We start from the raw sequence: 26,222 nt of genomic DNA on the forward strand, positions 1-26,222 counted from the left end.
TATGAAAGAAAATGTAAACATTTTATTTGGCAGTTGTTTCTGAACACATGAATAAATAAATGGAAAAGTACATATTAATATTTCTTTTTGGAGTAACAGATACCATTAAACGCTTTTTTACACATCTTCACTGCAAAGAACAGTTACACAATTAAGTTTTGTCTTAGAAAAAGTAACTTCCCACACCACTGGACTGGACAGTTAAGGATGGAGATACTGGTAGTGCTTGGTTCTAGCAGTCTCAATGTTTAAAGGCATTCATTCATTTGCGAGTGTGATAAGAACAGTCATCATGCATTGAGTTCATCCAGGTCATGGACTGTAGAAAGTTTCTGATGGCAGCCACAGAATTTGGTGTCTCATGCGCTTAAGTCAACTATGACATGTTTGTAAATCTGTGTATTTCCCTTAAAACTGGAAGCAAAAAGAAAATTACGCTTATTAATGGACACATGCGTGAATGACCTTGGTGCCTGAACATTTAATTCCTGAAATTTCACAAACTTGGCCTTCTCTGCATCCCAGTTATATACTTGAGTGAAGGAGTAATCACTTCCGAGGATTGCATATTGATAATTATTTATCTGAAGAGGCTGGAACACCATGGAGCCCCGCGATGGCATTCGCTGGATATCGAGAAATGAGGAGCCTCCCCATTTCATGACTTTGGAGTCACCAATGAATCGTGTCAAGCAGATGTACACATCGCCTTTCACTGAGAAGTGCTTTACTGCATACACGTCCTCCATGTTGGGAATGTCAGTTTGGTTAGTGAATAATTGTGTTGCTTTGTTCCACTGATAAATTACAGGACGCTGGGAGCTACTGGACAGGATTAGGTGAGGCGTTCTGAGAGTCTGAGGTGTTCTGGCTATTTCTAGATATTCCACATCAGTGTCCCTGTACCAGGCGTGTAAGGATTGATGGGAGTAGAATCCATTTCCGTTCCATTTGTAAATGGTAGTAAAACCAGCTTTTGAACTGTCAGCAACCACAAAGTACCAGTTGTTTTCAATCTTGAATGTTTCAATGTCATTGGGCTTTCGGATTTTGAGAATTTCAATATCCTGGATTTTTATGAATTTATTTGCAAAACCGTCTCGTTTATAGATATGAGAGCCACCAAACAGCTGGGCCACAATAACATAGAGCTGAGTTTCAATGACTATGGGCTTGCACACTACAGTGGACGTGCCTGGGAAAAGACAAGTGAGAGATTAGTTGTGTGGCCATCCTCTTTGGGAGCATGCTGGGGCCATCCAACCCCCACCAAAGTCAGCCTGAAGGGAGATTTCCTTAGGTGATTAGGCAAGGCAGACCTCCAAGGCGATGGCAGCAGTGCCCTGCAGATCTGCACCTTTGCCCCTTGTTACCGACAACTGAGCTGTCAGTCACATCCAACCTGCTCTGCACGTTCCAGACACATGAGGCTACATGGGGCTACAGCCCTTGTTTTCTTGTGTTCTTCAGGAAGGAAGTATTGCTTTCTCTGACATATTGTAAGTCAGTCTCAGTGATTCCAACAAAAACTACCATTTATTGAGTGCTGACTCTGTGCTTCAGTAAATCATCTCATTAAATTTCCCAACAATCGTAAGAGATGATCCTTATCTTCCCTTCTCCAGATGAGTAAGCTGAAGCTCAAATAGGCCAAGTCCAGCTAGCAGATGGCAGAATTGAGATTCCAACCCAAGCTTACTAGTGTTTCTAGGCAAGAGACAAGCCGGGGAGAGCTTCACTGTCCTGGGACTTTCATCTTGGGCTAGGCTCTCAAAGGTTCTAGAACCACCCAACAAAGACCAGAGCTGTGATCTGGGGCGCCCACAGCTTTGCCTGTATTGGCTTGCATTCAGTATAAACTGCTTCCTGCTCTAGAATGTTCCAGGGAAGGAAGGAGAGGTCACTTGTCACTTTTGGAAGCTTTCGGTGACTAGTGGCAGGAGAGAAGAAAAAGAAGTGGAATCTTTGAGAACTGTGAAAGATGGGTATAACCGTGGGTATTGCACCATAAAGTTATTTTGGGAAATCTCAGAAAAATGGTGTGAGGTCTGCCCGTGGCCTAGCTTGGCATCCTTTTGGTAAGATTTGATGTTTATCAGTGGATTCTGATCTCCTAGAAAGAGCTTGATTCTAGAAAATACAAGGTGGGCAGGGCAAATTTGAGCTCCAGCCCTATTCTAATGGAAGCTATAAGGGCTATAAGACAAAATGTTATACATCAACTCTTTCTACTAACTGATTGCATCTATGACAAAATTATTTTATGCCTGACTCTCTTCAGAACTAAATTGATTGTATGGACTTGGGAAGATGACTTAACTTCTCTGAGGTTCAGTTTTCTCTTCTGTGCAATGAGATCAGGGATTGGCCAACTAGACTTCAACACATGCACCAATATTTATTGACTGACTAGTAGTGACTACTTGGAAAACTGTGTTGTGAAGGATTCTGTGGGTATGTCTCTACTAAGCAAGAAAGAGCATCATGATAGATTAGTAATGTCTGTCTCAGGAGCAAGGGTAGTGACTGTCTATGACATATGTGTGTTATCTGCTATGGTTTAAATATTTGTGTCTCTGAAAAATTTATGTAAAGACTTGTCCCCAGTGTAATAGTGTTAAGAAGTAGGACTAGTAGGAGGTGAGTAATGCCCTTATAAAAAGGCTTATAAAAAGGTTTGTGTGGCCCTTTTTTGTCTTTCTGCCATGTGAACACAGAGAAAAGTCACCATCTTTTATTTTTTAAGCTTTTAATCATTTTTAAAAGTTCATTTCAAAGAGAGACATGCACAGAGAGTGAAAGCAAGCCAGCTTTCTTCTGCTGGTTCATTCTCCAAATGCTTACAAAAGCCAAGGCTGAGCCAACCAAAGGCAGGAGCTGGGAACTCCATCTGGGTCTCCCACATGGGTGTTACGGACCCAGGTTGAGCTCCCACCTGCTGTCTCCCAGCATGCACATTAGTAGGAAGCTGGATCAGAAATGAAGGAAGGACTCAAGCCAGGCACTCGGATAGAGGATTTGGGTATCCCACGTGGTGGCTTAACCTACTGCGGCACAATGCCTTTCCCTAGGTATCATTTTTGAAACAGCAAGCAAGCCCTTGTGGGGAGCAATCCGGACTAGACTGTTACTCGAATTAGGACTTATTCTATGCATCTGCTCTCCCACAATATGGCGCTGGGAGAGAAGTAAACAGCTTCCGCACAGCTGCCTCCAGTTCAACCAATTAACTGTAGGACTTGCTCCTGATTGGAGAGCAGCGTACTCAGCCGAGTTGGGATTGGCGGAGGAGGACTATAAAGGAGGAGAGAGACGGCATGCACCAGGAACATCTATGGGGAACATCTAGCTGAAGGAACACCCGTGCAGCCCCCCAGAGAACCGGCCGGCGGAGTGCCGCTCCCCTGCGGAAGTGGGGAATGCGGCCAGGGGGAACTGCCCTTCCACGGAGGTGGAAGGGATAGTAGCCAACCCGGGAAGAACCAGCAGCAAACCCGGGGAGGGCCGAGCAGAAGAAAGAACAGCGCAGGGTTCAGTGTTGCTCCCCCACGAAGAGGGGGAGCGACATAATGGTGCCGTGACTCGGATAGGAAACCTGACTCGGATAGGAAACCTAGGACGGATATGAAACTTAGGAGGGAAGAAACGGGAAGAACTGGGAAATTACCGGAGAGAGAGATTAGCAAACAGCCTAGGGAAAAGCCGGACGAAAAGGGTGCCGGAAGAAGCTATTGAAAGCCTAGGCATAGACTCGGATACGGACTACGGGGGGAAGCTGGGAGGAATCTCTAAGGTCGAAAGCGAAAGTGAAAGCTAGAACAAACAGACTCGGACGCGGACTGTGGGGAGAGGCCAGGAGAAATGAGGGAGGAATATTGTTGGAAGAAAACTTAGGGAAACATACCGGGTAGAGAAAAGTGTTAGGGAAATTGAAGCCGCGGGGGGCAGGCCGAGGCGGAAACGGAAGCCACTTTGGGGTTCTCAAGTTAGCCCGGGAATAGGGGGCGAAAAGTTGAAGCCAGAAGCTGAAACGTGAGCCAGGTTGGGATCCGTCTGGTTAGCCCGGGGAGCAAAGGACGGGAAGCCAAACCGTGGGGCGGAGACGTACGCTGGGTTGAATTCGCCAGGCTAGCCCGGGGAACTTGGATTGAATCCTAGTGGCGGAGACGCAAGCTACGCTGTGTTACTCGCGGAAGCCGCCGCGTGCAGAGAGAGCACGGGGCGTGAATAGATAGGGAACGCTGGCGTAGGCCGTGGTTCAGACGCGAAAGGGTTAAGCGTGGAGACCGCGGAGCGCGCAAAGCCGAGCTGCGCAAAGCCGGGAAGCTGCGCAGATGAGAGAGGCGCGCGGGCTGAAGCGGTGCAGAGCCGGGAACCCGCCGGCGGGGCGAGGTGCCGGAAAGCTGCGGGGATAAGAGAAACAGAAGTTTAGAAGTAAAAGAGAAATAGGAATGTTGGCAGACAGAAGTAAAATGGGAGAAATAGAAATGCCCGGAGATAGAGAAATAGAGAAAAATAAGGCCTCCCCTCAACATGCCAATTAGAAGGCTTGGATTCGGTCTGCCTGATTTAAGGCGGTAAGCGCCAGCAAAGCTCGACCAGAGTATGAGCTGCAGGTCACCGAAGATAGGCACGAACCAACACTAATAAGTCTCCCCCACAATAAGGCAATGAGAAGGCTTGGATTCGGTTTGCCTGATAGGTCTTGTAAGTCCCCTGCGGGCAGAGCAGAGCATGCGCTGCAGGGCACCGAACACAGGCACGCATCAGCGCCTAAAAACCTCCTCACAACATGGCGAAGAGAGGACCCGGATTCGGTTTTCCTGATTGATAGGACTTGTAAGAGCCTGTGGCAACTCTAGCAAGTACAGCAGAGTGTGTGCTGCGGGACACCGAAGACAGGCGCGTATCAACGCTAAAAAATAAAAAGAAAGGGGGATCTGTGGGGAGCAATCCGGACTAGACTGTTACTCGAATTAGGACTTATTCTATGCATCTGCTCTCCCACAATATGGCGCTGGGAGAGAAGTAAACAGCTTCCGCACAGCTGCCTCCAGTTCAACCAATTAACTGTAGGACTTGCTCCTGATTGGAGAGCAGCGTACTCAGCCGAGTTGGGATTGGCGGAGGAGGACTATAAAGGAGGAGAGAGACGGCATGCACCAGGAACATCTATGGGGAACATCTAGCTGAAGGAACACCCGTGCAGCCCCCCAGAGAACCGGCCGGCGGAGTGCCGCTCCCCTGCGGAAGTGGGGAATGCGGCCAGGGGGAACTGCCCTTCCACGGAGGTGGAAGGGATAGTAGCCAACCCGGGAAGAACCAGCAGCAAACCCGGGGAGGGCCGAGCAGAAGAAAGAACAGCGCAGGGTTCAGTGTTGCTCCCCCACGAAGAGGGGGAGCGACAGCCCTCACCAGACACCAATCGTGCCAGTGACTGGATCTTAGACTTCCCAGCCTCCAGAATGGTGGGAAATGAATTTCCATTTTGTATAAGTTACTCAGTCTAAGATACTTCTGTAACAAGAGCAGGAATGGATCAAGACATGATCTTATGGGACATGAGCTCTGAGGCGCCCTCAGAAAGTCTGCAAGTGCTAAGGACTCATCCAAAGCAACTATGACTGTACACAGTAAGAAGAACCTGGGGTAGCCTGCACAAAACCCTGCTGTAGTCCACAGGGCTCCAGGAGGAGGGGAGTGCACCCTTCTTCCTTGGGAAAGGAGGAGGGTTCTAAAAAGGTCTCAATTTGGAAGAGACTCCACCCTCTGGACAACCTCAGTCTCAAGCAGGCCCTGGGTCTGTCTTGATCCTTTGAGTAGTGGGGCTGATGAGCACCAGCAAAATCCAGTTGTGATCATCCAAGTCTTTTCTAAGGGGTGACCTTTGATGGGGAAGTTTGAGTGCTCTTTGGATCAGATTTAAAGACGTTAAAGCTAAAGCTGATGGAAACAATCCAGGAGGAGTTTGGTCTGCTTTATGACATGTAATTTTAAAAATTGTTGAAGTAGAGGGAGGAAGGGTGGGAAGTATGGTTATCTTCTTGGAATTATATCTATGAAACATGTGAAATATGTTCTCTTTATATTAATAAAATAGTTCCCAGAAAATATATATTATAAAAAAATTTATGCATAGATTTCAAAAATTTTGCACCAGAATAAGCATCTTTTAATTCCAGAAAATTGAAGCAAGAAACTTAAGAGATCTCACTAGGCCGGCGCCACGGCTCAATAGGCTAATCCTCCGCCTAGCGGCGCCGGTACACCGGGTTTTAGTCCCGGTCGGGGCGCCGGATTCTGTCCCGGTTGCCCCTCTTCCAGGCCAGCTCTCTGCTGTGGCCCGGGAAGGCAGTGGAGGATGGCCCAGGTGCTTGGGCCCTGCACCCCATGGGAGACCAGGAGAAGCACCTGGCTCCTGGCTTTGGATCAGCGCGGTGCGCCGGCCACAGCGTGCCGGCCGTGGCGGCCATTGGAGGGTGAACCAATGGCAAAAAGGAAGACCTTTCTCTCTCTCTCTCTCTCTCTATCCACTATGCCTGTCCAAAAAAAAAAAAAAAAAAAAAAAAAACCTCACTAGAAGTTTTCATGTACTAGATTACATTTCATGTATTTAATTAGATTCCCTCAGGATCACTAGCCATCAGAGAAATGCAAATAAAGACCACAATGAGATTCCACCTCACCCCAGTTAGAATAGCTATCAACCAAAATAGTGAGAATGTAAACTAGTACAACCATTATGGAAGACAGTATGGAGATTTCTCAGAAATCTGAAAATAGATATACCATTTGACCCAGCCATCTCACTCCTGGGAATCACCCAAATGAAATGAAACCATCATATGAAAGAGTTATCTGTACCCCCATGTTTATTGCAGCTCAATTCACAATAGCTGAGATATAGAATCAACCCATATATCCATCAACTGATGACTGGATAAAGAAAATATGGTATATACACACTATGGAATACTACTCTGCCACAAAAAAAGAATGAAATCCTGTTGTTTGCAACAAAATGGATGCAACTGGAAACCATTATGCTTAGTGAAATAGCCCAGTCCCCAAAAGACAAATATCATACGTTCTCTCCAATATGTCGTCGTAGGTAACATAAAATGCAAAAAAATGTGTAGGAATGACGTGGTCATCCTGTAAAGTGATTGTAGTTCTTAGCCCTTGTTTATACTTCTGTGGCTCTGTCATCTTCCTACTTTTACTTGTTAAATATAATAGCTAGTGGTGAATTAAGCCTGAGATTATAGAGTGGATTGAAAGCATGTCTTTGCAAAAATTAAAGAAGAAAAAAGGAAGGAAGGAGGAGGATAGTGGGAGATACAAGCAAAGGGAGGGGTGTATGGCTATCTTAGATGTACCTATGAAATCTGTTCTCTTTATATTAATAAAAAAGAATTTAAAAATGCAGAGTAACTTAAAAAATAAAATAAATTAATTTCATAGCCAAGTTAATTGTGAAAAGTAGCGGAAATAGGTTTTCTCACTGCAGGACTTCTCATAGCTTTTTTTTTTTTTTTTTTTTTTTTGACAGGCAGAGTGGACAGTGAGAGAAAGGGAGAGACAGAGAGAAAGGTCTTCCTTTTGCCGTTGGTTCACCCTCCAATGGCCGCTGCGGCCAGCGCACCACGCTGATCCGATGGCAGGAGCCAGGTGCTTCTCCTGGTCTCCCATGGGGTGCAGGGCCCAAGCACTTGGGCCATCCTCCACTGCACTCCCTGGCCACAGCAGAGAGCTAGCCTGGAAGAGGGGCAACCAGGACAGAATCCGGCGCCCCGACCGGGACTAGAACCCGGTGTGCCGGCGCCGCAAGGCAGAGGATTAGGCTTCTCATAGCTTTTTGTATACACTAGAGTACTTCAAAAACTTTGTGGAAAATGAAATGATAAGATAAGCTTATTTTGGTTCAATAACTTTTTGAGATTCAGCATAGTTTATTTATAATATGCATTTTCTATGGGCTTTTTGATGATCCCTTATATATTATGAATCTCCAAGAGGGAAGGATGACACATAGACTTATTAAACCACAGAACCCATTGTTATAATGCATGCATTAATAATTTTATAGAAGAAATGTTGCTGGAACAAAATTTGAGAGTTGTAGATCTAAAATAACCTGATTTTGTATTTAAAAGGGGTTTGGGTGTTTGGTGTGGTCGTTAAGATGCTGGTCAGGACATGGGCCTCCCAAACTGAACAGCCTGGACTTTATGGCTGGCTCCAGCTCCTGACTCCAGCTTCCTGCTGATGCAGAGCCTGAAGGAGAGGTGTCAGCTTAAGTAACTGGATCCCTGCCACCCATGTGGGAGATCTACATTGAGTTTTTGGCTCCTGGCTTTGACCAGGCCCAGCCCTGGCCATTGCGTGTATTTGGGGAGTCAACAAACAAATGAAAGATTCTATTCTCTGTCTCTGTACCTCTCAAATAAATCAATTTTTAAAAAAGAAGAAAAGAAAAAAGGGGACCCAGTGGGTGTGAGTGGCTGGCCCAGGTAGATTATGGCAGAACCCAGATTAGAACTCAGAGTCATTATTATTTTTCTTTGGAGAAAAATAATCCAACTCTTACTGTTTATTTGGTATGCGAACTCCTAAGCTAAGTTCCTTGAATGCATGATCACAGTGTCTCACTAACTACCCTGTGAGTTAGGTATGATTCTCATCTATGAGTGAGGAAGTGAGGCTTGAAGAACAACAACCGATCACTTCATAAAAGGTAAACTTGGAATTCAAATGTCTTTGAGCCTGCTTCAAGCATTCCCTCATGCTACTCATCTTTTTCTGCTGCTCTTGGCCAAAGCTGTTTAACTTGCTGCTCAAAATATTATTGGGCTTTGCATACCTGTAATGTTGTCATAATTCCGAAAGGTCTTTTCTACATGGTCCCATTCAAGGAAAATGCATTTTCCCGTAAAAGGTTGAGCAATGACAACATACTCGTCATTCATATAAGAAAAGGTATCTATGGACAGTGATTGATAAGGCAGGTCTTGAGACTTCGCAAACTCTGCAAAAATAGGAAATGATGATGACTAACTGTGAGGCAATATGTTTTCCTTAGCCAGATCTCACATATCCATAGAGACATTGATTTTATAGAAATAGTCAGATGCTAATTTACATTGCTTTTAAACACACAAAGTGTTAATTGTTTCTAATTTTTTTAAATAAAATTGCTCAGTTGGTTTTTCAGATATAAAAAAAAAAATAAAACCAGTTCCTACAAATGCAAAAAATACTGTAGTCTTTATTTTGATTTTATGAAGTAAAATGATTTTGAGCTTCTTACCGGTAATGATGCAATCAAAATCCTTGGAGGAGAGACTATTGATTTTGCGTTTCTTGTATTCTGGGGGGCCTTCACAGTAGATGTCTTCCACAGTGGCATTGGTGTGGCTGAGCCATTCTACCAACCACTTCAGTTTACAGTCACAATTGAATGAATTCCCTCTCAGGTCCCTGGAAGACAAATTTCAGCTGCTTTTGCAGTACAAGGGCCCTCCCAGAACAGGCATGATTTCGACCTAAGCAACCAGCATGTGTAGAATGACCTTCCCTGCCTTTATCGCATGCCTCATAATCGCCCTTGAATTCTCTGATTACTCACTTTGAGTTCCGAGAACTCAATGCCCCCTGGAAGGACAGACATTCCAATCAATGGACCTTCATAACTTACTACTGCTTGGAGTTAAAGGCAGCTCCATCTAGGACTATGCTGTCAACGGCCTGTGGACCCTGTATGTAATTCAAACTTTCCTATAGCCATTTTAAACAAAGGAAAAAGAAACTGTTGTAATTGCTAGTATCTCTAATATGTTTCATTTAACCTAACACTTTAACATGTTATTTTGATATGTAATTAATATGAACATTATCAAGACATTTACATTCATTTTTATATTAAATCTTTGAATTCACTATGTATTTTATAATTACAAAGTAATTCAGATGCTAAATTCTCATCAGAAATATGTATATTTGGATGTCCCAAAATTTAGAGTTAAAACATAGGTTTGCGCATCTAAGTTGTTCCAAACATACCTGAAAGTTTTTCAGTAGTTGAATTGGAGAGTTTTCAATTCTAAATTTAATTTTTAGAAAATTAAGGAAAATTTTGAATTCAGTTCCCCAGTTGCACTAGAAGCATATTTCAAATGCTTAGTGAACTGAAGTGGCTTGTGGCACATAGCAAAGGTGTATAGGATAAAATGCTGTGATTATAATACGGCATTTGATTAAGTTGAATGATCTATTGGCTTTTTTTCTTCCTCACAGACAAAATTAATCCCAATCCTACTAGGTGGTCTACAAGCTCAATCTTAGTAGGAAATGACTTTGACACAGAAGAGCTAATGCAGACATACAACAGCTCATGGCTGTAATAATGATAGATCTTAGCTGAAATTTCCACGTATGACCCCGACTCACCAAGTTCTCTGTTTATGTGCATTGCTGATGTTCAGGAATTCCATCTCCTTTTCTGGTCACACAGAATTCCTAAGATAGGTGCTGCCTACTCTTTACATAGCACATAAATAATTTAAAAATGTTCTTGTAAGGGGATATGTTCAACAAAACCAAGAAATCCACGAAAAGGCAAATTGTCACGGATCCCTGTACTTCCATGATAATCCTTTATTTGGGCACATCAGAGTAGACCCAAGAGGCCAAATCCCTTGTGAGATTTCCTGGGCAGACTGAGTCTATTTCAAGTGTTTCTCTCTCTCTCCCTCCCTTCCTCCCTCCCTAATGGTATGGAGGTACACACTGACCTAGCAATGGGCTGAAGGGCTCCCAAGGAGCTCCCTCCCAAAATGGCCATGAAGCATCATCTAAGTTCCAAAGCATTCCCAGAACTGACCTCATCTCCCAAGGGTACTCTGACCCTGAATAATGAGCGCCCACCCTTCTGGGCTATTGTAAAGCAGATCATATAACTGTGGCCTCCCCGGGTCTCTCTTGGAAGTGTCTTGATTCTGGCACTCACAAGGAAATAAACCATCATTCAGGAATTGGGGCAATAGGCATGGAGGAGGGGCTAGGGGAATACTGCAAGGAACAAAGAAAGTTTTTCATTAACTTCTTGATCTGAAGTTAAATACTGGGCTTAGAAGAAAATGCTTGACAGATTTTTCTGTTATTGGAGAAAAGTTGTTTTGAATATATAGTACCTGAATAATAATAATAATAAATCCTTTCGTTTCCATATATCCTTTCATTTGCTCCTGTATTCTACCTTATGACATTTAAATACCCTATTCCTGCTCTGGAAGGCACTTAATGAAACTAAATTGCTTTTGAGAGGGTTCAGCATATAGTACTTGCTTTGCTTACAGCAAAATATACAAATTCCTTGCAAAGATCTTTCACTCAGAGGCTTAAAAGTCAAAGCTTGAAAGCTCTTTTGTTTGAAAAAGGGTCAAAAATAATTAAGTTCATTCCCTTCCTGGGGTTTAAGCCAAATTCCTGGGGATTAAGCCCAGAAGTTGTTGTTCAGCCTAATGAGAGAAAAGGCAAACTTTCCGCCCTCCCCCAACTTCCTGCTCCATTTCTCTCCTGACTAACCAACCCATGGGTATAACCTTTCATTTCACTCGGTCACTTTCCCAGACTCCTTCATGTTTTTCCTCTGTAGCCCCATTTCCTGGACCTCATGAGAAGAAAGAGGGCTTGAAATTTCTGTCTGGGTCCCCCACCCCCTCAGAGTCCCTTATCATGGCCCCTCGTGCACAGACACATACTTTGTTAAAGGAATGCCTGAGTACAACGTATTCAGAATTTCCAATGGTAAACACCATAGAAGACTCAGCTGTGAGTCCACATAAATTTAAATTTTGGCCAATTTAAAATGTTAATTTAAAAATTCAATTTTCATTTTAAAGCCAATTAAAAAAAATCTAGCCATCAATACCAGGTTTCCTTGTTAATTACTGCAAATTAATTAATCAGTGATTTCTTAGGTCCCCTTACACATTTGTTAAAGAATCCAGGCCTTTGAAAATGTCTTTTGGGAGTGTCTGGAGATTGTTGTTTGCGAGGCTCCTGGAAGACAAAAGAATGATATAAACCATAGTGACAAAATCAATACATGCATTTAATGACAAAGCTTGGGTGTGAGTCCCTCTCTCAGTTCCAGTCTATTAAATTACTTATGGTAGTTCTTTTTTAAAATACTACTCCAATTCTTGCTGTTGTATTTTCAATTTCTGACCTCTTCAACACTCTCAGTATTTATGTAACATTTTATGTTGGTTAAAAACAACAAAGACAAAATCAGCAACAAGAGGATGCCTGGGTATTGATCTTTCTATGCAGAACAGGAGATCCACACTCTCAGATATACAGTCTAAGGGATGTCTCACAAATGATGACTGACCTGCTGACCGTGTCCATCTCCAGTGGCCTCCCCAGTGCCCCTACTTCATTCCTGGGCTGCCCTTCCTCCTCCCTTCCCATTCCTCATTTGCTCCAGGGGACAACACAGCCTCCAAAGGGTAGCACCCATAGCACTCTCCTTTCCCTAGTACATCCTTTCTTCTTTCCAAAGTGCACATCCTCTCTTTCTATGTTTTCTTCCCTTGCAACCCATTCATTCCACTCCAGAAAACGCTACTCACACTAACAGTTTAATCATTTCCTTCCCCCTTCTTCGGATTCTTGGCCTATTGTCACAGAAATTGTTTCCCTTTCTCCTTCTAGTTGTTCTTCCATGAATCACTAGGATGACCCTAATCAACTTGAGCCAGTAGGAAATAGTCCTGATGGTGTCAAGGAAAGAGAGATGGGTACGGTTGGCAGAAACCATGAAATCTGGTGCTCCTGTGGTCAGGAAAGGGCACAGCACCACACACACACAGGTTATATAGTTTTCTTAGAGGTATCTTTTTTTTTTTTTTTTTTTTTTCACTACCAAAAGGAACTAAGACAAAAAAGCCTATGCTCTTGGTCTCCAAAGATTTTGAAAATTCTTAATTTTCCTTTAAAACACTCTTAAAATTCTCCTGTGTCTTCCACTTCCTCTAATTAAATATGCATTTTTAAGTGCAAACACTTAAGACTGAGTTCTATGTTGTTTTTCTTGAACTTAGAAATTCCTACGAGATGGGAAAACTTTCTTTCAATGAACCTTGGACAGTAAACTAGAAACTGAGTCAGGAAGTTCCAGTCTCAGTGACAGAGCATTTTGTGATCCAAGACATGGCTCTGGAGTCCTTCTGCACTAAGTCTAATTCCAACTCCAACATTCATGGCTGTGTGACTTTGTTATGCATCTTCTCCAAGTCTCTATTTTTTCATGTTTAAGTGGAGACAATAGTGCCTTATCTCACAAGATGATTGAAAAACAAAAATGACCCATGTAGGTGCCTGGTATCTGAACTACTCTCAATAAGGAGTAAGAGGGGTAGAGGATCCAGATGGATTTCCGGGCTCCTGGCTTCTGCCTGGACCAGCTCTGGCCATTGCTACCATTTGGGTAGGGAACCAGCGAATGGAAGAGCTGTCTCTCCTTTCTATCACTCTGCCTTTCAAATTAAATAAATCTTTTTCATTTTCTTTTTTTTTTTTTAAAGAGTAAGTGGGAGGAGGTGGGGAGGAAGAGACAAGAAGTCCTGCATTTACATTGTCCAAGAAACAACATTTAGAAACTGACCATACAAATGAACTGCTATGGCTGTCCACATCTAGCAGCATTGAAATAACATTGCTAAAGAAGACCCTTCAGGAGAATGTCTCCAAAATTCATCTTACTGGCTGCTGTTTGCGAAGATTTTCTGATGTCTGAGGTCAGTCCAGAGTCACTTCCAAGTTATGTGTCTCAATGTATTTTCTGGCACAATGTGTGTTAAAATTTCCTGGGCTAACTTCTAAGTAGAACTGCAGCTGACTATTGGGTATAAGTTTGGAGGAAGGTGGATCACAGAGGGTTATGAAATGATGAAACAGTGAATTATTGATTAGTACTGCCCATAGGGTTACACAGGAAGAGAAACCATGTTTGTGTTACTGTGCAAGGAATAGGTGAATCTGGAAGTTCCACTCAAAGCAGTAGAGCTCTAGGCCTTACCTGCCCAAGCTCAAGGCCAACTGCAGAACCAGCAGGCAAGATACTTACATGTTCTTTTGGAATAGAGAGAGATGGTATTTTTGCATGACAAGATGGAGGACTTTTAATTCGCCAGAACTAGAGGATGGGGCTGAGAAAAAGCAGGCTGGCCTGGCTGTGGAATGAGGCAGAAGCTTCCTGAGGACTTCCTGTGATGGGGGCAGGGTGAGGGGGGCATCACTCTGGGGACCAGACCAGAGGGTGGGGGAAGCAGGGAAGCATGGGGGGTGCCAGAGGGAGAAATGGTGGATGAACTTGCTGTAGCCAATGTCACCCCTTTGATGCCCCGTTCAAAAAGTCAGTGAAATACAGACCCCCAGTGGGCTGCTTCTACAGGGGGCAGGATGGAGTCCCATGTCTGGGTGTAGTGAACAGTAAGCACAAGAAGGCTGCCTGGACTCATAAAAGGGGCAGAGAAAAGAGGAAGCAGGACCCAGAGAAGTGGTGTTCAGGCAGCTTCCCTAAGGAAGCCCCAATGACATCAAGTGACACTTGGATGAAAAGAAAACAGGCAGAGGGACTTAGACATAGGAAAGCAATGCTGACCGGGCCTGGAGATGACTACAAAACTGTAACCAGGACCCGATTCAGAGCAAGCTTCTAGGGCAGGCTGACGGCTGCAGGGGGAAGGATGCACTGGACACGTGGAAGGAAGGGAGAAGCAGAACCTCAAAGGTAAGAAGAAAAATATGAGGCCAGGTAAGAGCTTGTGCCAGTCCCCAGGTGAAGAGAAATTGGACGTATTGGCAGCGCATCACACAGGTGGGGAAAGATATTTGCTCTAGCATTGCCCATAGCAAGAAGAATTGGAAAGAGCGTACGCCCAGTAATAAAGGGTTGTGTAGATAAATGCTCATTTACAGTGACCGTGGAATGTTTTGTAGGAGGTTTTTAAAAATGAAGTCAATCTACAGGCTATACCCTGAAGTGATGCCTAAGTGAAAAGAAATGTGGAGGTTAGTATGGATTCTGTAATCTCCCCAGAGGAGGGGGGATGTATGTCTGTAGATGCATAAAGAAAGCTCTAGCAAGAGATATAAAAACTGTTGATTGAGGTTAGAGCTTGGTTATATATATATATATATATATATAGAGAGAGAGAGAGAGAGAGAGAGAGATCTATATCTATAGATCTATAGATATATAGAGATATAGATCTATAGATATCTATATCTATATAGATATAGAGATATAGATCTATATAGAGATATAGATATATAGGTAGATCTATAGATATAGATATATATATAGAGAGAGAGAGAGAAATGCTCTCATCTGCTGGTTCCTTCCCCCAGGGCCCACAATAGCAAAGCCTGGCCAGGCCAAAGCTGGAAGCCAGGAAACTCCATTTAGATCTCTCATATGGAGTGACAGGAACTCAACTATGTGAGCTAAACTCCACAAGACCACTGTCTCGCAGGGTCTGCATTAGCAGGAAGCTGGAATCAGGAGCCAAAGCCCTGTATCAAAAACAGGTACTCTGATGTTTCATGCCCCATCTTAACTGGTGTCTTAACTACCAGGCTAACAGCCTGCCCAGGATGGTGAGAATTCCTAATCATTAAGCAGGTTTCTCACAATCAGAAGACAAGGGCCCTGTTGCCTACTACATATGTATTTCTGCCCCATGAGGACTCAGTCACTCTCTATGAATCACTTGGATGCGTTCATCCGTTCCCAAAGCTCCACGGTGGGAGTGGGAACAACTGTGGGGTCAGACTCAGGCAGCTGAGAGCTCAGATCGTGCAGGCGGCCCCCATGAGACCTCCTGCAGAGGGAGCTGTCTTGTTTCCTACAAATTTCCACTTGGTTTTAGGCCCTCGCCCTCTGGGGCCAGCCGAGAGCCAGCTGTGAGAGAACGTGAGGTTGCCAAAATCATCCTGGGCATCTGACAGAGGATCCTGGGCCAGGGTTACCAGGAAGACAAAGGGACAAGTCTTGGGACCATCTCTGAAGGCTGCTCAGTGTTTGCCCTTCAAACAGGAAGGGCAAAGAGAACCAAATGCCCGTTTGATAGCCTATTAGGTTGTTCAAACAGCTCAAGATGTAGAGACAGCACTTTATGGGTTAAGGTTAGGGTTATTTTAGGGTTGATGTTAGCAATATTGGGTTTTCCATATTCCAGCCCTGCACCAGAAAGCAAAACCATGTGGATTAGATTTTCCTCGTTTCTTTCTTCCTGTTGTCTCATTTGCAGCTTTAGAGAATAATGACTTAATATTTTATTCCCTTCTCTCACTGGAAGCTCCAGTTGCAATGTGTGCTATGTCTTTTGTCAGACTGGTCATAGCACTTGTTTCCTGTGTTACTTCCTGCAGTATAGAGGTTTGGTGCTGGCTCCATCTCAAGACCACTTATTAAATTTGAACTTCATTGCTCTCAGGAGTGTGCCTTTAACCAATCTCAGGAGTGTGCCTTTAACCAACTGTATCAATCTTTGTCAGTTGCTGCTTTGACATCTGCAAACCTCAGTAAAGAATATGAATTTCATTTGTTGTGAGAACTGATACATATAGCTACAAGTATTTTTATGTGCAAACCCTTGCAATGGTTTCTGGAGAAATCTCCCAGCAACTGAACTGTTTAAGCCTATGTGTGTCAAGACCACAAAACTGAACTTTTTCTTTGTTGTCAAAGACAGTGATATTTAATACCTAAACTCAATTTAAAATTAAATGTTCAATTTAAAATCAAATGCTCAATTTAGGAGCCCAAGGCCATCTTTTTCTCTGCCTTTCCTAATAGAGAGGATTTTATGCTATCCTTAAATGTTCCATCCTATTAAAACATTTTATTTATTAATTTGAGAGGCAGAGTGCTCCTATCCACCAGTTCAATCCCTAAATTCCAACAGCTGCCCAGGGCTGCACCAGGCCGAAACCAGCAGCCAGGAACTCAATCTAGGTTTCCCACATGGTTTGCAGAGATCCAATCACTTGACCCATCACCATTGCCTCTTGGGATCTCTATTATCAGGAAGCAGGAGGCAAGTGGCAGATCTAGGAATCAAAACCAGGCACTCTTAAATGGGTCAAGGGCACGTAGACCAGTGTCCTAACTGCCATGGCAGACATCTACCCCTGAATGTCTCATCTTTTACTAACACACACACACACACACACACACACACACGTAATCATAATAGTTTCTGCAGGAAAGTTTAAAAAATGTACAAATTATTTTCTTGGAAAGAAGGAAAATAGTAATGACCCTGGGAGAGGAAACCATTGTTCAGATTGAGCTTCCAGGCACTCGTACAGGGCCCACTGAGAGGAAGAGATTCTGCAGAGCCGTGCCCCTGGTCTTGGTCCCCAAGGTCTCTGGTCTTCTCTGCTCTCAAGTGTGGAGGCCTCAGAGAGAGGAACTCCAACTGCTGTGGGGACATCGTCCTCTTCCTCAAGCTCTACTAGCTGGGTTGCTCTGGCCAGGGTCCGAGGGAAACACTGGAGCTGGATTTTAATACTCAGTATGAGGATTCCTAATTCCTAAGAATAAGAGGAAGAATAATATGGAGCAAGAGGGAAGGAGACAGAGCAGACCACCAGAGTTGTCAGGACAAAGGCTTCTATGTGGCTTGATTTAAGGAAACCAGCCTCCAGCCCTGACCCCAGCTGATCCGTCATCTGCCAGACTTGCTTTAGTGCCCTCATAACAGCTACAGAGTAGAGTGAACGACACGGTCTAGGAAGGGGATGTCAGTTTGAGCTGTGGGCTTTTCCCCTTTCTGTAAAGCAAAGGATCACTTGGTTGGAATGATCTCCAAGTTCTATGCTTGCATTAAGTCACATCTTTATAATTTTCACTGTGAGAGGCTAACGGTTTCATCTTTACTCATCAGATGGCAGGAGGGAATGGAGGACTTTGGGCCAATAGTTAAGAGTCAATGCATTTGACGACATGTTTTTCTCAGGGTTAAAGAACGCAGTGGAAGATCTGATGGGGTGGGCTGGAGTTGACTGAGAGAGGGGTGAGCACAAGGACATCAGAGTTTTGAGGAAATGTTTCATCGTTGTTAAGTTTTCTAGGGTGAGTCTTCAGTGATAACTGGAAGGATGGTTTTCTTTCCACAGTATCCACAGTGCCTGTCACAAAGTGAGCCTCAATAGATACTTTGAATGAATGAATGAGGCGATCTGGAGTGGATGAGAGAAGGGGCACCGATCTAGAGAAAGAAAAGAGCAGAGGCTACTTCTCTAAGATCCCTGTGCCACGACACTGTGTTGGGGAGACAGCACAGATCCCCGTGAATTACCAGTGCAGCCTGAGCACCATTCCCTAGGTCCTGATTCAGATCTGCCCAGGACACGTCCTTAAACACCCAGGGTTTTGCCCAGTGGCGCATCGAGCTACCCTGCAGCTGGCTGAGTAGGCTCAGGCCTTCTGAGAGCAGACAGCCATTCCTCCCCAACGGAAATGCCCATCGCTCTCTCCACTTCGGGGTTCTTGTGGTTTACCGAGGAAATCTCTGATTCTGACTCTGGGCCCCACCGGAAAGTCTCTAGAGCAGACCAGCTCAGCTCAGACAGCACGTTTGTTTCAGTGCCACAGGGCTCTGCTGCTAAGAAAGCAACGCCCACAGCCATCTGGGGTGCTCCCAGCCCCCCTGCAATGCAGATTCTCAGCTTGGGTTTGTGTCTCACTGGCTCTGCGGTGCTCCAAGCACAGTTATTTTAATGTCGTATGAAATGTTTAAAGGGGATAAGCACACTGCAGCGTCTGGAATCTGGATCCAGCACTAGGAAAGGTTAGGCAGTGGGTCTGGGTTTATTCCTACACAATGGCGCTTCCTACCTACCAGGCTCTGTTCTAAGCACTTCTTAGTTCTTAACTCATTCAATCTGAAAACAGGAGATAGATACTCCTTAGTACCTTGTTATCTTCCAGTCCCACTTTCAGAGATTACGATCATCTTTCCCAATTCACATATAAGCGATATGATGCACGGTGAGTCTGAATGGTCTGCCCAAGGCCCCGTAACTTAAATAAGGGGCAAAGTCGGGCTCTGACCCAGGCAGCCAGTGGCAGAGAGCACTTTCTTGGCTACCATGTCACACTACTTCTCTACAGACATGTCAAGGGGAGGCTGAAATGAAAACATGGTGCCCGATTGGGGGGATGCAGGCATCCTGAGTTTGGGGGCTGCCACATCTGTCCTTTGTGTCCCCAAAATGCTGCTCAAGCAGAAGAAACTCCACAAGACACGTAGGTTGAAGACAGTCTTCCCCAAATATGTTTACACATGCGTGTATGCACACAGTCCTGGCTCCCCTGGGCTTTAGCCACAATGCTACTCGTGTAGCACCTAAGGGTGCTACTCAAAAGCTCTTGGGTATTAACAGAAATTAATACAAAATGGCTAGAGATTTTATCATTGATCACAAACTAGTTTTCATTCTTTTTTTCTGATTAAAAATTAACATGTGTTTATCAGAAAATTCAAATCTTGCTGAAATATGCAAACTAATCAAATATTAAATAAGTGTAGGACAGACTATCATATAGAAACTGAGAGAGAGACCCAGGATTTGACAGGCTGTGTAGGGAACTAACAGTCTCTCTCCCTCTCCTTCTTTTTCCCTCTCCCTCCTTTCCTCTCTCCCTCCCTCCTCTCCCCCCACCCATCTCTGTTTCCTGAAGGCTAATTTGCACAGAAGAGGGATCTTGTCTGATGGATAAGTATGGAGAGTAACTTTCAAGTTGTCTGCAAATACCTCTTTAGGAGATCAGTCTGCCAAAATGGCTGGGAGAGGGGTGAGAAAATGTCACTGTTTCGTTGGGAACAAGCTGAACTTATGCAAATGCTCAGGGAGGCTCCTGCAGCAGATTTCACATTAGGCCAGAGCGAGCACCAGCCAGATCTAAAAGGAGAAGCATAATCCGGACTGTCTGCTTTTGGAGACTAAGCGCAAGGGTAGGGCTCTTGTCTCCAGGATCTTCTCTTTCTTGTCAAGTCATACTGGATCCTGAAATCACATTTCATGGGAGGATTCAGTCAGCTCCACAAAAGCTTTCTGGTCCTTCTCCAACAGGGCAGAGTCAGCAGTGGAGGTCTCGTCAAAGACCTGGGGCAGTTTCTGGCTCTAACGCTCACCGACTGGGAGCAGCTTAAACTCAGAGTGTACCTCTATGTTCTCCTTGGGGAGGCTGCTCTGTCTCCTTCATAAGGTCACCAGGAGCCTAGAAGGAGGTCAGGAATGTGAGAAGTCTTTGTAAACGCTTCCTGCAGTATAGGCAGGTTAGGGGGACAGGGGATGACTCCCCCCAGCTTGGATGTTTGCCTTTAGGAAGAACTGATCTGAAGTGGGGAAAAGTGCTCTTTGAAGCCTACAGTCTTATAAAACGATGACTCAAATTACAGACTTATGGATAAGCCATAAATAATGGACAATGAATTTGATGAACTGAGTGGGCTGAGGGATGTTGGGTTTCAAATCCTCCCTACCCCATCTTCTCTGCTTGACAGGAAGAAGAAGAAGGAAGGGAAGAAAGGGCATTTACCTTGAAGTTTCTTCCTGCTTTTGCATGATTAGGAAGGAGACCGTACCTGGGGCACCAAGGCTCTCAGTGAGGTCACACTCGTCTAGCTCCTCATACATGAATGAGTATCTAACTCTCCTTTGTGGGCCATACTCCTCGTAAAGTACGTATCACATGCTAGAAACTAGCTAAGAGGAACCACACACCACATGACATTGCCTTTTCTGTAGAGCAAAAGCAGTGTAATAGTAGCACCGCCACACAAGTCAACCTAATAACTGTGAGATAAGGATGCAGGGACCAACGGGTTGTATTCATTCAGTCAACCTTAACCCTCTGTCTTTCTCTGTTAACCTCCTTACCACTTTCAGCACCAGCTCAGAGAGCTAGGACTTCCCTTTCACCGTCTGATCCTTCACACTAATGCTTCTCTCTTGGAAGGCTTCCCTGGGTATTTTCTCGAGCTTGCAGACCTCTAGGTATTAAGTACCTGCTGTCTCCATTTACTGGTCTTATACCACTCATACTCTTCCATACTGCTAAAGAAGGGGCTTTGTTAGGACTCAGATTTAAATTCCCATTTCATTTGATGGCCCTACTAGGCTCTGATCAAACTAAGTGAGTGTTCTTCACCAAGGTGTTTATAAACTTTTTTCTTTCTCCCTTCCCTGTTCTTCTCCCCACCTTCCCTCCTTCCCTTCCTTGTGAGGAACCGGTTTTCCTGTTCTGTGCAGGAGGCTGAGTGATGCCCCAGCTCTCTAAGCTGGAGAAGAGATGCACTTGCCTGAATTGTGCACCACAAGTCTTATAGTTCAGGTTCTTAGAGAGGACACCTCAGTCTTATTCTGACTCCAGCCCGTCCTGATGCTGAGCACCTACGAATTGAGTGGCTCTCAAGTTGAGGTCATCAACTTCCATTTCACCTATATATTTATTTATCATATTTAATTTTGTTGGAAAAATGGAATTCAGGACTGTTGGGTTGTGTGATAGAGTTGTATAACATTCATTCTGTACATAATCATCTTTGCATTGTCTTATATTGTTGATAGGGAAGAGCAGCATTGCAAATGGTTTTTATTATAATGACTATACAAGAGGCCTTGAAAAATATGATTTTATAAAATAAATTTGGCCCTTAGACCACCCCCTCCCCACCTTTGCTGCAAACCAACCAGCAGGAGAGACTACTAGGGTCTGGTGAGCAATATGATGACCACACAGACACACTAGAAAGTAGGCTCAAAGGGCAGGTATTTTTGGCTGTTTGTTCTCTGCCATAGCCTAGGACCTAGGGCTTGGAATGAGGTGCTTGTGTGTACCAGTTCAAGCTGATAGAATGACTATGACATTTAGATCTCTTATGCCTTCACCCAGCACTAATGAGACACATAATAGGCCCTTAAGAAATAATCATTGAATGTGTAGAAAGCCAATGCAATTCAGCTACTGAGCTAAAGTTCTCATAATTCCACAACTAACCAGCTGACTCATCATCTGTCTCCTCCAAGACTCTCATTTCTGACATGGGGATTATTGCGCTGCTTTGGCAGGATTATTGAGAGGATTAAATGAAAATTAATGTAAAGCACCATAATCAACGTAATAGTAGGCCCTTCATCAATGTTGGTACCTTTTCTTCCCATGCTCTTTTAGTTTCCTTAAAAATACACTGTATTTTTGTGTGTTTGTGAGTGTGTGTGTGTGCTTGTGTGTATGTAGTGGATGAGGAAGGCTAGAAAAAACCGGTAGTCTTTTTCCTGTTGTTAGGATTTCTGAACCTCACCACAGTTCCAGTTTAGGTTGGGTAAATCTAGGCTGTGGGGAGCCATCCTGGGCATTACAGTATGTTTAGGAGGATTCCTGCCCTCTACCCATTGGTTACATGTCAGTTACATGTCCCAGTTATGAAAACCAAACCTAGCTCCATATAGGGCCTAATGCTCCCTGGGATACAAACTTGTCACCTGTTAAGAACAATTGCTGTAGTTGTAATTACCTGTTGAATAATTGAATATTTCACTTACAAGCAAGTTGTTAAGGTACTGTGCAGATGCTACCTGTGGCCATATTATGTTTAAATGTATATAAAGCCAGGGCTTATATAGAAGAAGGAAAGTGGCTAACTAATGCATCGAAGTATATTTGAGCTATAATTACCCATGAAGGAATGATGTATATACTAAAAAATTATTTTGGTCACACGATTTCCCTGCATTAGAATGCCTTTCTAATTATGGATTAGGTTAAAAATATTAATGGTAATCAATATTGAGAATGACAGAAATGGCACAAGTGCATGGAGAAAAGTCATTTGAATTTGTTAAATTTTCATGGGAACCCATCACATAAACTGGGTGCTTTAATCACAGGTGATCAGACTGCATTGTCCATTAGTGACTTTAAAAAGTAATAGTAGCATTCATACTTACAGGTGAATTAAAGACTTCAGTCCCCGGAAAGTATGTCTTGAGATGGACTTGATGTTGTTGTTTTCTATGAATCTGCAATAGGTTATGATATTTTGTTGTCAGACAGCTGTAGGAACTTGGGCACGCTTTGTCCTGAATCAACATGTGAAAAAGTCTTTCTACTTACAAATACTCTAGATGGGGAAGACCAATAAAAGCATCATCACTGATCACATCAAAGGAATTCGATGTGAATAACCTGCCCAGAAAAAGTACACAATGAAAACGGTTAAACTGACAGACTGTCAATCTATGCTGCTTTTATCACCCAAAGAAACATGTAGGAGTTGTATACAGGAAAGTCTTCTACAGTGTTATTTGTGCAGATAACCTTTGCAGCTTTTTTTTTTTTTTAACTCCTAATTATCTCCTCACCAGACATGTACCTAGGGATGGCGGCTTTGTGCCCCACTCCTCACCACGATGCCTGTCCCATGCCCTGGGCAACCTTTTGAGGTAGGACCAGAGCAAGTTTAAGGGTCAGATCAACACTTTGCACATTTTCATGACAAAGACACTGGCAATCTTTTTTGCTTCTACTGGAACATTCTGCCTGCTGCTTTGGGGCTTTCCACCTGGGAAACCTAGAAAAGCTTAGCTCCATGCCTAACTGCGGTGAAATAGCTCAAGGCAGACAAGCCATTGACACTGTCTCAGTGAACGTCAACTACCTTCTTTGAAAATAGGAAAGAATTGGGGGCTGGTGCTGTGGTGCAGTGGTGCAGTGGGTTAACGCCCCTGCCTGAAGCACCGGCATCCCATATGGGCGCCGGTTCAAGACCCAGCTGCTCCGCTTCCTGTCCAGCTCTCTGCTATGGCCCGGGAAAGTCCTTGGGCCCCTGCACCTGCATGGGAGACCTGGAAAAAGCTCCTGGCTCCTGGCTTCGGATCAGCAAAGCTCCAGCCAATGCGGCCATTTGGGGAGTGAACCATCGGATGGAAGACCTCTCTCTCTCTCTGCCTCTCTTCTCTCTGTGTAACTCTGACTTTCAAATAAATAAATAAATCTTTTTTTTTTTAAAAAAGAAAATAGGACAGACTAAAGATGAGAAATAATGAGGTTTAGGAAGTGCCTTAGACCCATTTCATTACTAAATGGGTTGAAAAAAACACTTGCACTTGGGCAAATTTATTTGAAATTTTAGAATCTATAGGGATTTGGTTTTGAAATGACTGATGATAAAGGGGCCAGCGCTGTGGTACAGTGGGTTAACGCTCTGGCCTGAAGCACCAGCATCCCATATGGGCGCCGGGTTCTAGTCCCGGTTGCTCCTCTTCTTATCCAGCTCTCTGCTGTGGCCTGGGAAAGCAGTGGAAGATGGCCCAAGTGCTTGGGCCCCTGCACCGATGTGGGAGACCAGGAGGAAGCACCTGGCTCCTGGCTTTGAGTCGGCACAGCTCCGACCGTTGTGGCCATTTGGGGAGTGAACCCATGGAAGGAAGACCTTTCTCTCTGTCTCTCCCTCTCACTGTAAATCTACTTCTCAAATAATCTTTAAAAAGGGAAAAGAAATTACTGATGATAAAGAACATCAATAAGCTATCCCCACACCCTGTTGAAGTCCTTGGATAACTTGCCAGTTGTCAGAAAGAGGCCAAATAATATAATATATATATATATATATAATAAAGTAGTATATAGCAATAATAACTTATTAAATGATCATTTTTATTAAATCTGTGACTTTTGCTTTTCAAGTTTAGGGATTAAAAGTAATTGCTTCTAAGTCACTTAGTGACTTTAAAACTAGGAGGTCTCACTTGCATTACTTATGAATCATTTATCTGACATCTGGGATTGCTTCAGAATAACCAGGGGAGGTGTATAACAAATGGATACAGATGAATTGGGCATGGGTGGACAATTTTTAGAGTTAGAAGAGAAATATATTGGGGCCGGCACCAGCATGGGAGACCCAGAGGAGGCTCCTCGATCCTGGCTTCGGATCAGCGCAGCTCTTGCCATTGTGGCCAACTGGGGAGTGAACCAGTGGATGGAAGACCTCTCTCTTGCTTTCTCTCTCTCTGCCTCTCCTCTCTCTGTGTAACTCTGATTTTCAAATAAATAAATCCTTTTTTTAAAAAAAGAAATATATATGAGAGTGAATTTTATTATTTACTTTCATATATGCTTGAGATTTTCTATAAGAACAGGGAAAAAACAAGCAAACAACAACAACAAAAAATGAGATGATCTCTTGTATTTCTAAGTAAACTATCTATCCTGGAATGGTGTTGAATTCCCTTCTACTCTTTCCTCACCCCAACATCATGGCTTTATATGCAAGTAGTTCACTAGGCTCTGAAAAGCCAACATGAAGGCATAGTACTATTTATCAGGATTCCACAGTTATTCAAACATATTTAAAGGTTTTGTGATTTCTATTACATCCTTGGAAATTGACTCTTCTCACTTCATGGTTCTGAAAAACAGCCTTACTCCATGATAAAGTACATCCAAATGTTCGTTTAGCCTCTAGACTTTCATTTCATTCTGTTATAGACAGCATCAAGCATGAAGAGACTGACATAAAGCAGACAGAGGGCTCAGAATGACTCCCATGATCACTGGTTTGCAAACTGCCCCACGGTTAGACCAATGGCTTTGTAATCATATAAGCCAAGTTGCCAGAAGAAATAGCTACCATTACTAGTTCTTTTTATGTTAAATCAAGTGCCAAAGTGAGAATCGGATATTCTTGGGCATGCATGTCATGGAAATAAAAGAGGATTTGCACTCAAAAGTCTGCCTTTTTGTTCATTACGTATCCCTAGCACCTGTAATAATGACTCTCCCATGGTAGAAACTGAATAAATATTTGTTGGACAAAGAAGAATTCACTTGACATTAAATTCTGATCCTTACCAGATTACTAGAGCGAATGTTTCTTACAGCAAGGACTTACCCTTATTTGTTTTTGTGTGTTCAGCCCTGAGCACACTTCCTGGTTGAAAAAATGTTTGTTGAACTAGATTTTAAGAACTAAAATCTCTGGCTAAAAATATAACTACATGCAAAAATAAAGATGACAATGTATGGGAAAGAAGCTAGAACACAATAAAGTACACTCTCTCTGATTACACGTTGATAAAGCACAGAAGCTGGGAACACTCATCTTGGCTGGCAGAAGTCAACAGTGCTTATACTT

General features: G+C 43.6%; 1 protein-coding gene across 3 annotated transcripts in view; it reads right to left on the reverse strand.

Moving 5' to 3' along the window:
* The window catches only part of LGI1 (leucine rich glioma inactivated 1), a 42,618-nt gene continuing 16,396 nt past the window's right edge, over positions 1 to 26,222 (reverse strand). For 2 of the 3 annotated variants that reach the window (XM_002718517.5, XM_008270219.4), the window contains 6 exons: positions 23,201 to 23,272; positions 23,035 to 23,106; positions 11,992 to 12,063; positions 9,311 to 9,480; positions 8,864 to 9,028; positions 1 to 1,195 (listed from right to left, as the gene is read on the reverse strand). In XM_002718517.5, coding sequence (XP_002718563.1) covers positions 360 to 1,195; positions 8,864 to 9,028; positions 9,311 to 9,480; positions 11,992 to 12,063; positions 23,035 to 23,106; positions 23,201 to 23,272 — 1,387 coding nt within the window. In that variant the 3' untranslated portion in view covers positions 1 to 359. The remainder of the gene's footprint in view (positions 1,196 to 8,863; positions 9,029 to 9,310; positions 9,481 to 11,991; positions 12,064 to 23,034; positions 23,107 to 23,200; positions 23,273 to 26,222) is intronic. The other variant, XM_017348429.3, reaches the window with a different exon arrangement.

This window comes from Oryctolagus cuniculus, chromosome 15, assembly GCF_964237555.1.
Source record: "Oryctolagus cuniculus chromosome 15, mOryCun1.1, whole genome shotgun sequence".
In the NCBI taxonomy this organism is placed as follows: Eukaryota; Metazoa; Chordata; class Mammalia; order Lagomorpha; family Leporidae; genus Oryctolagus; species Oryctolagus cuniculus.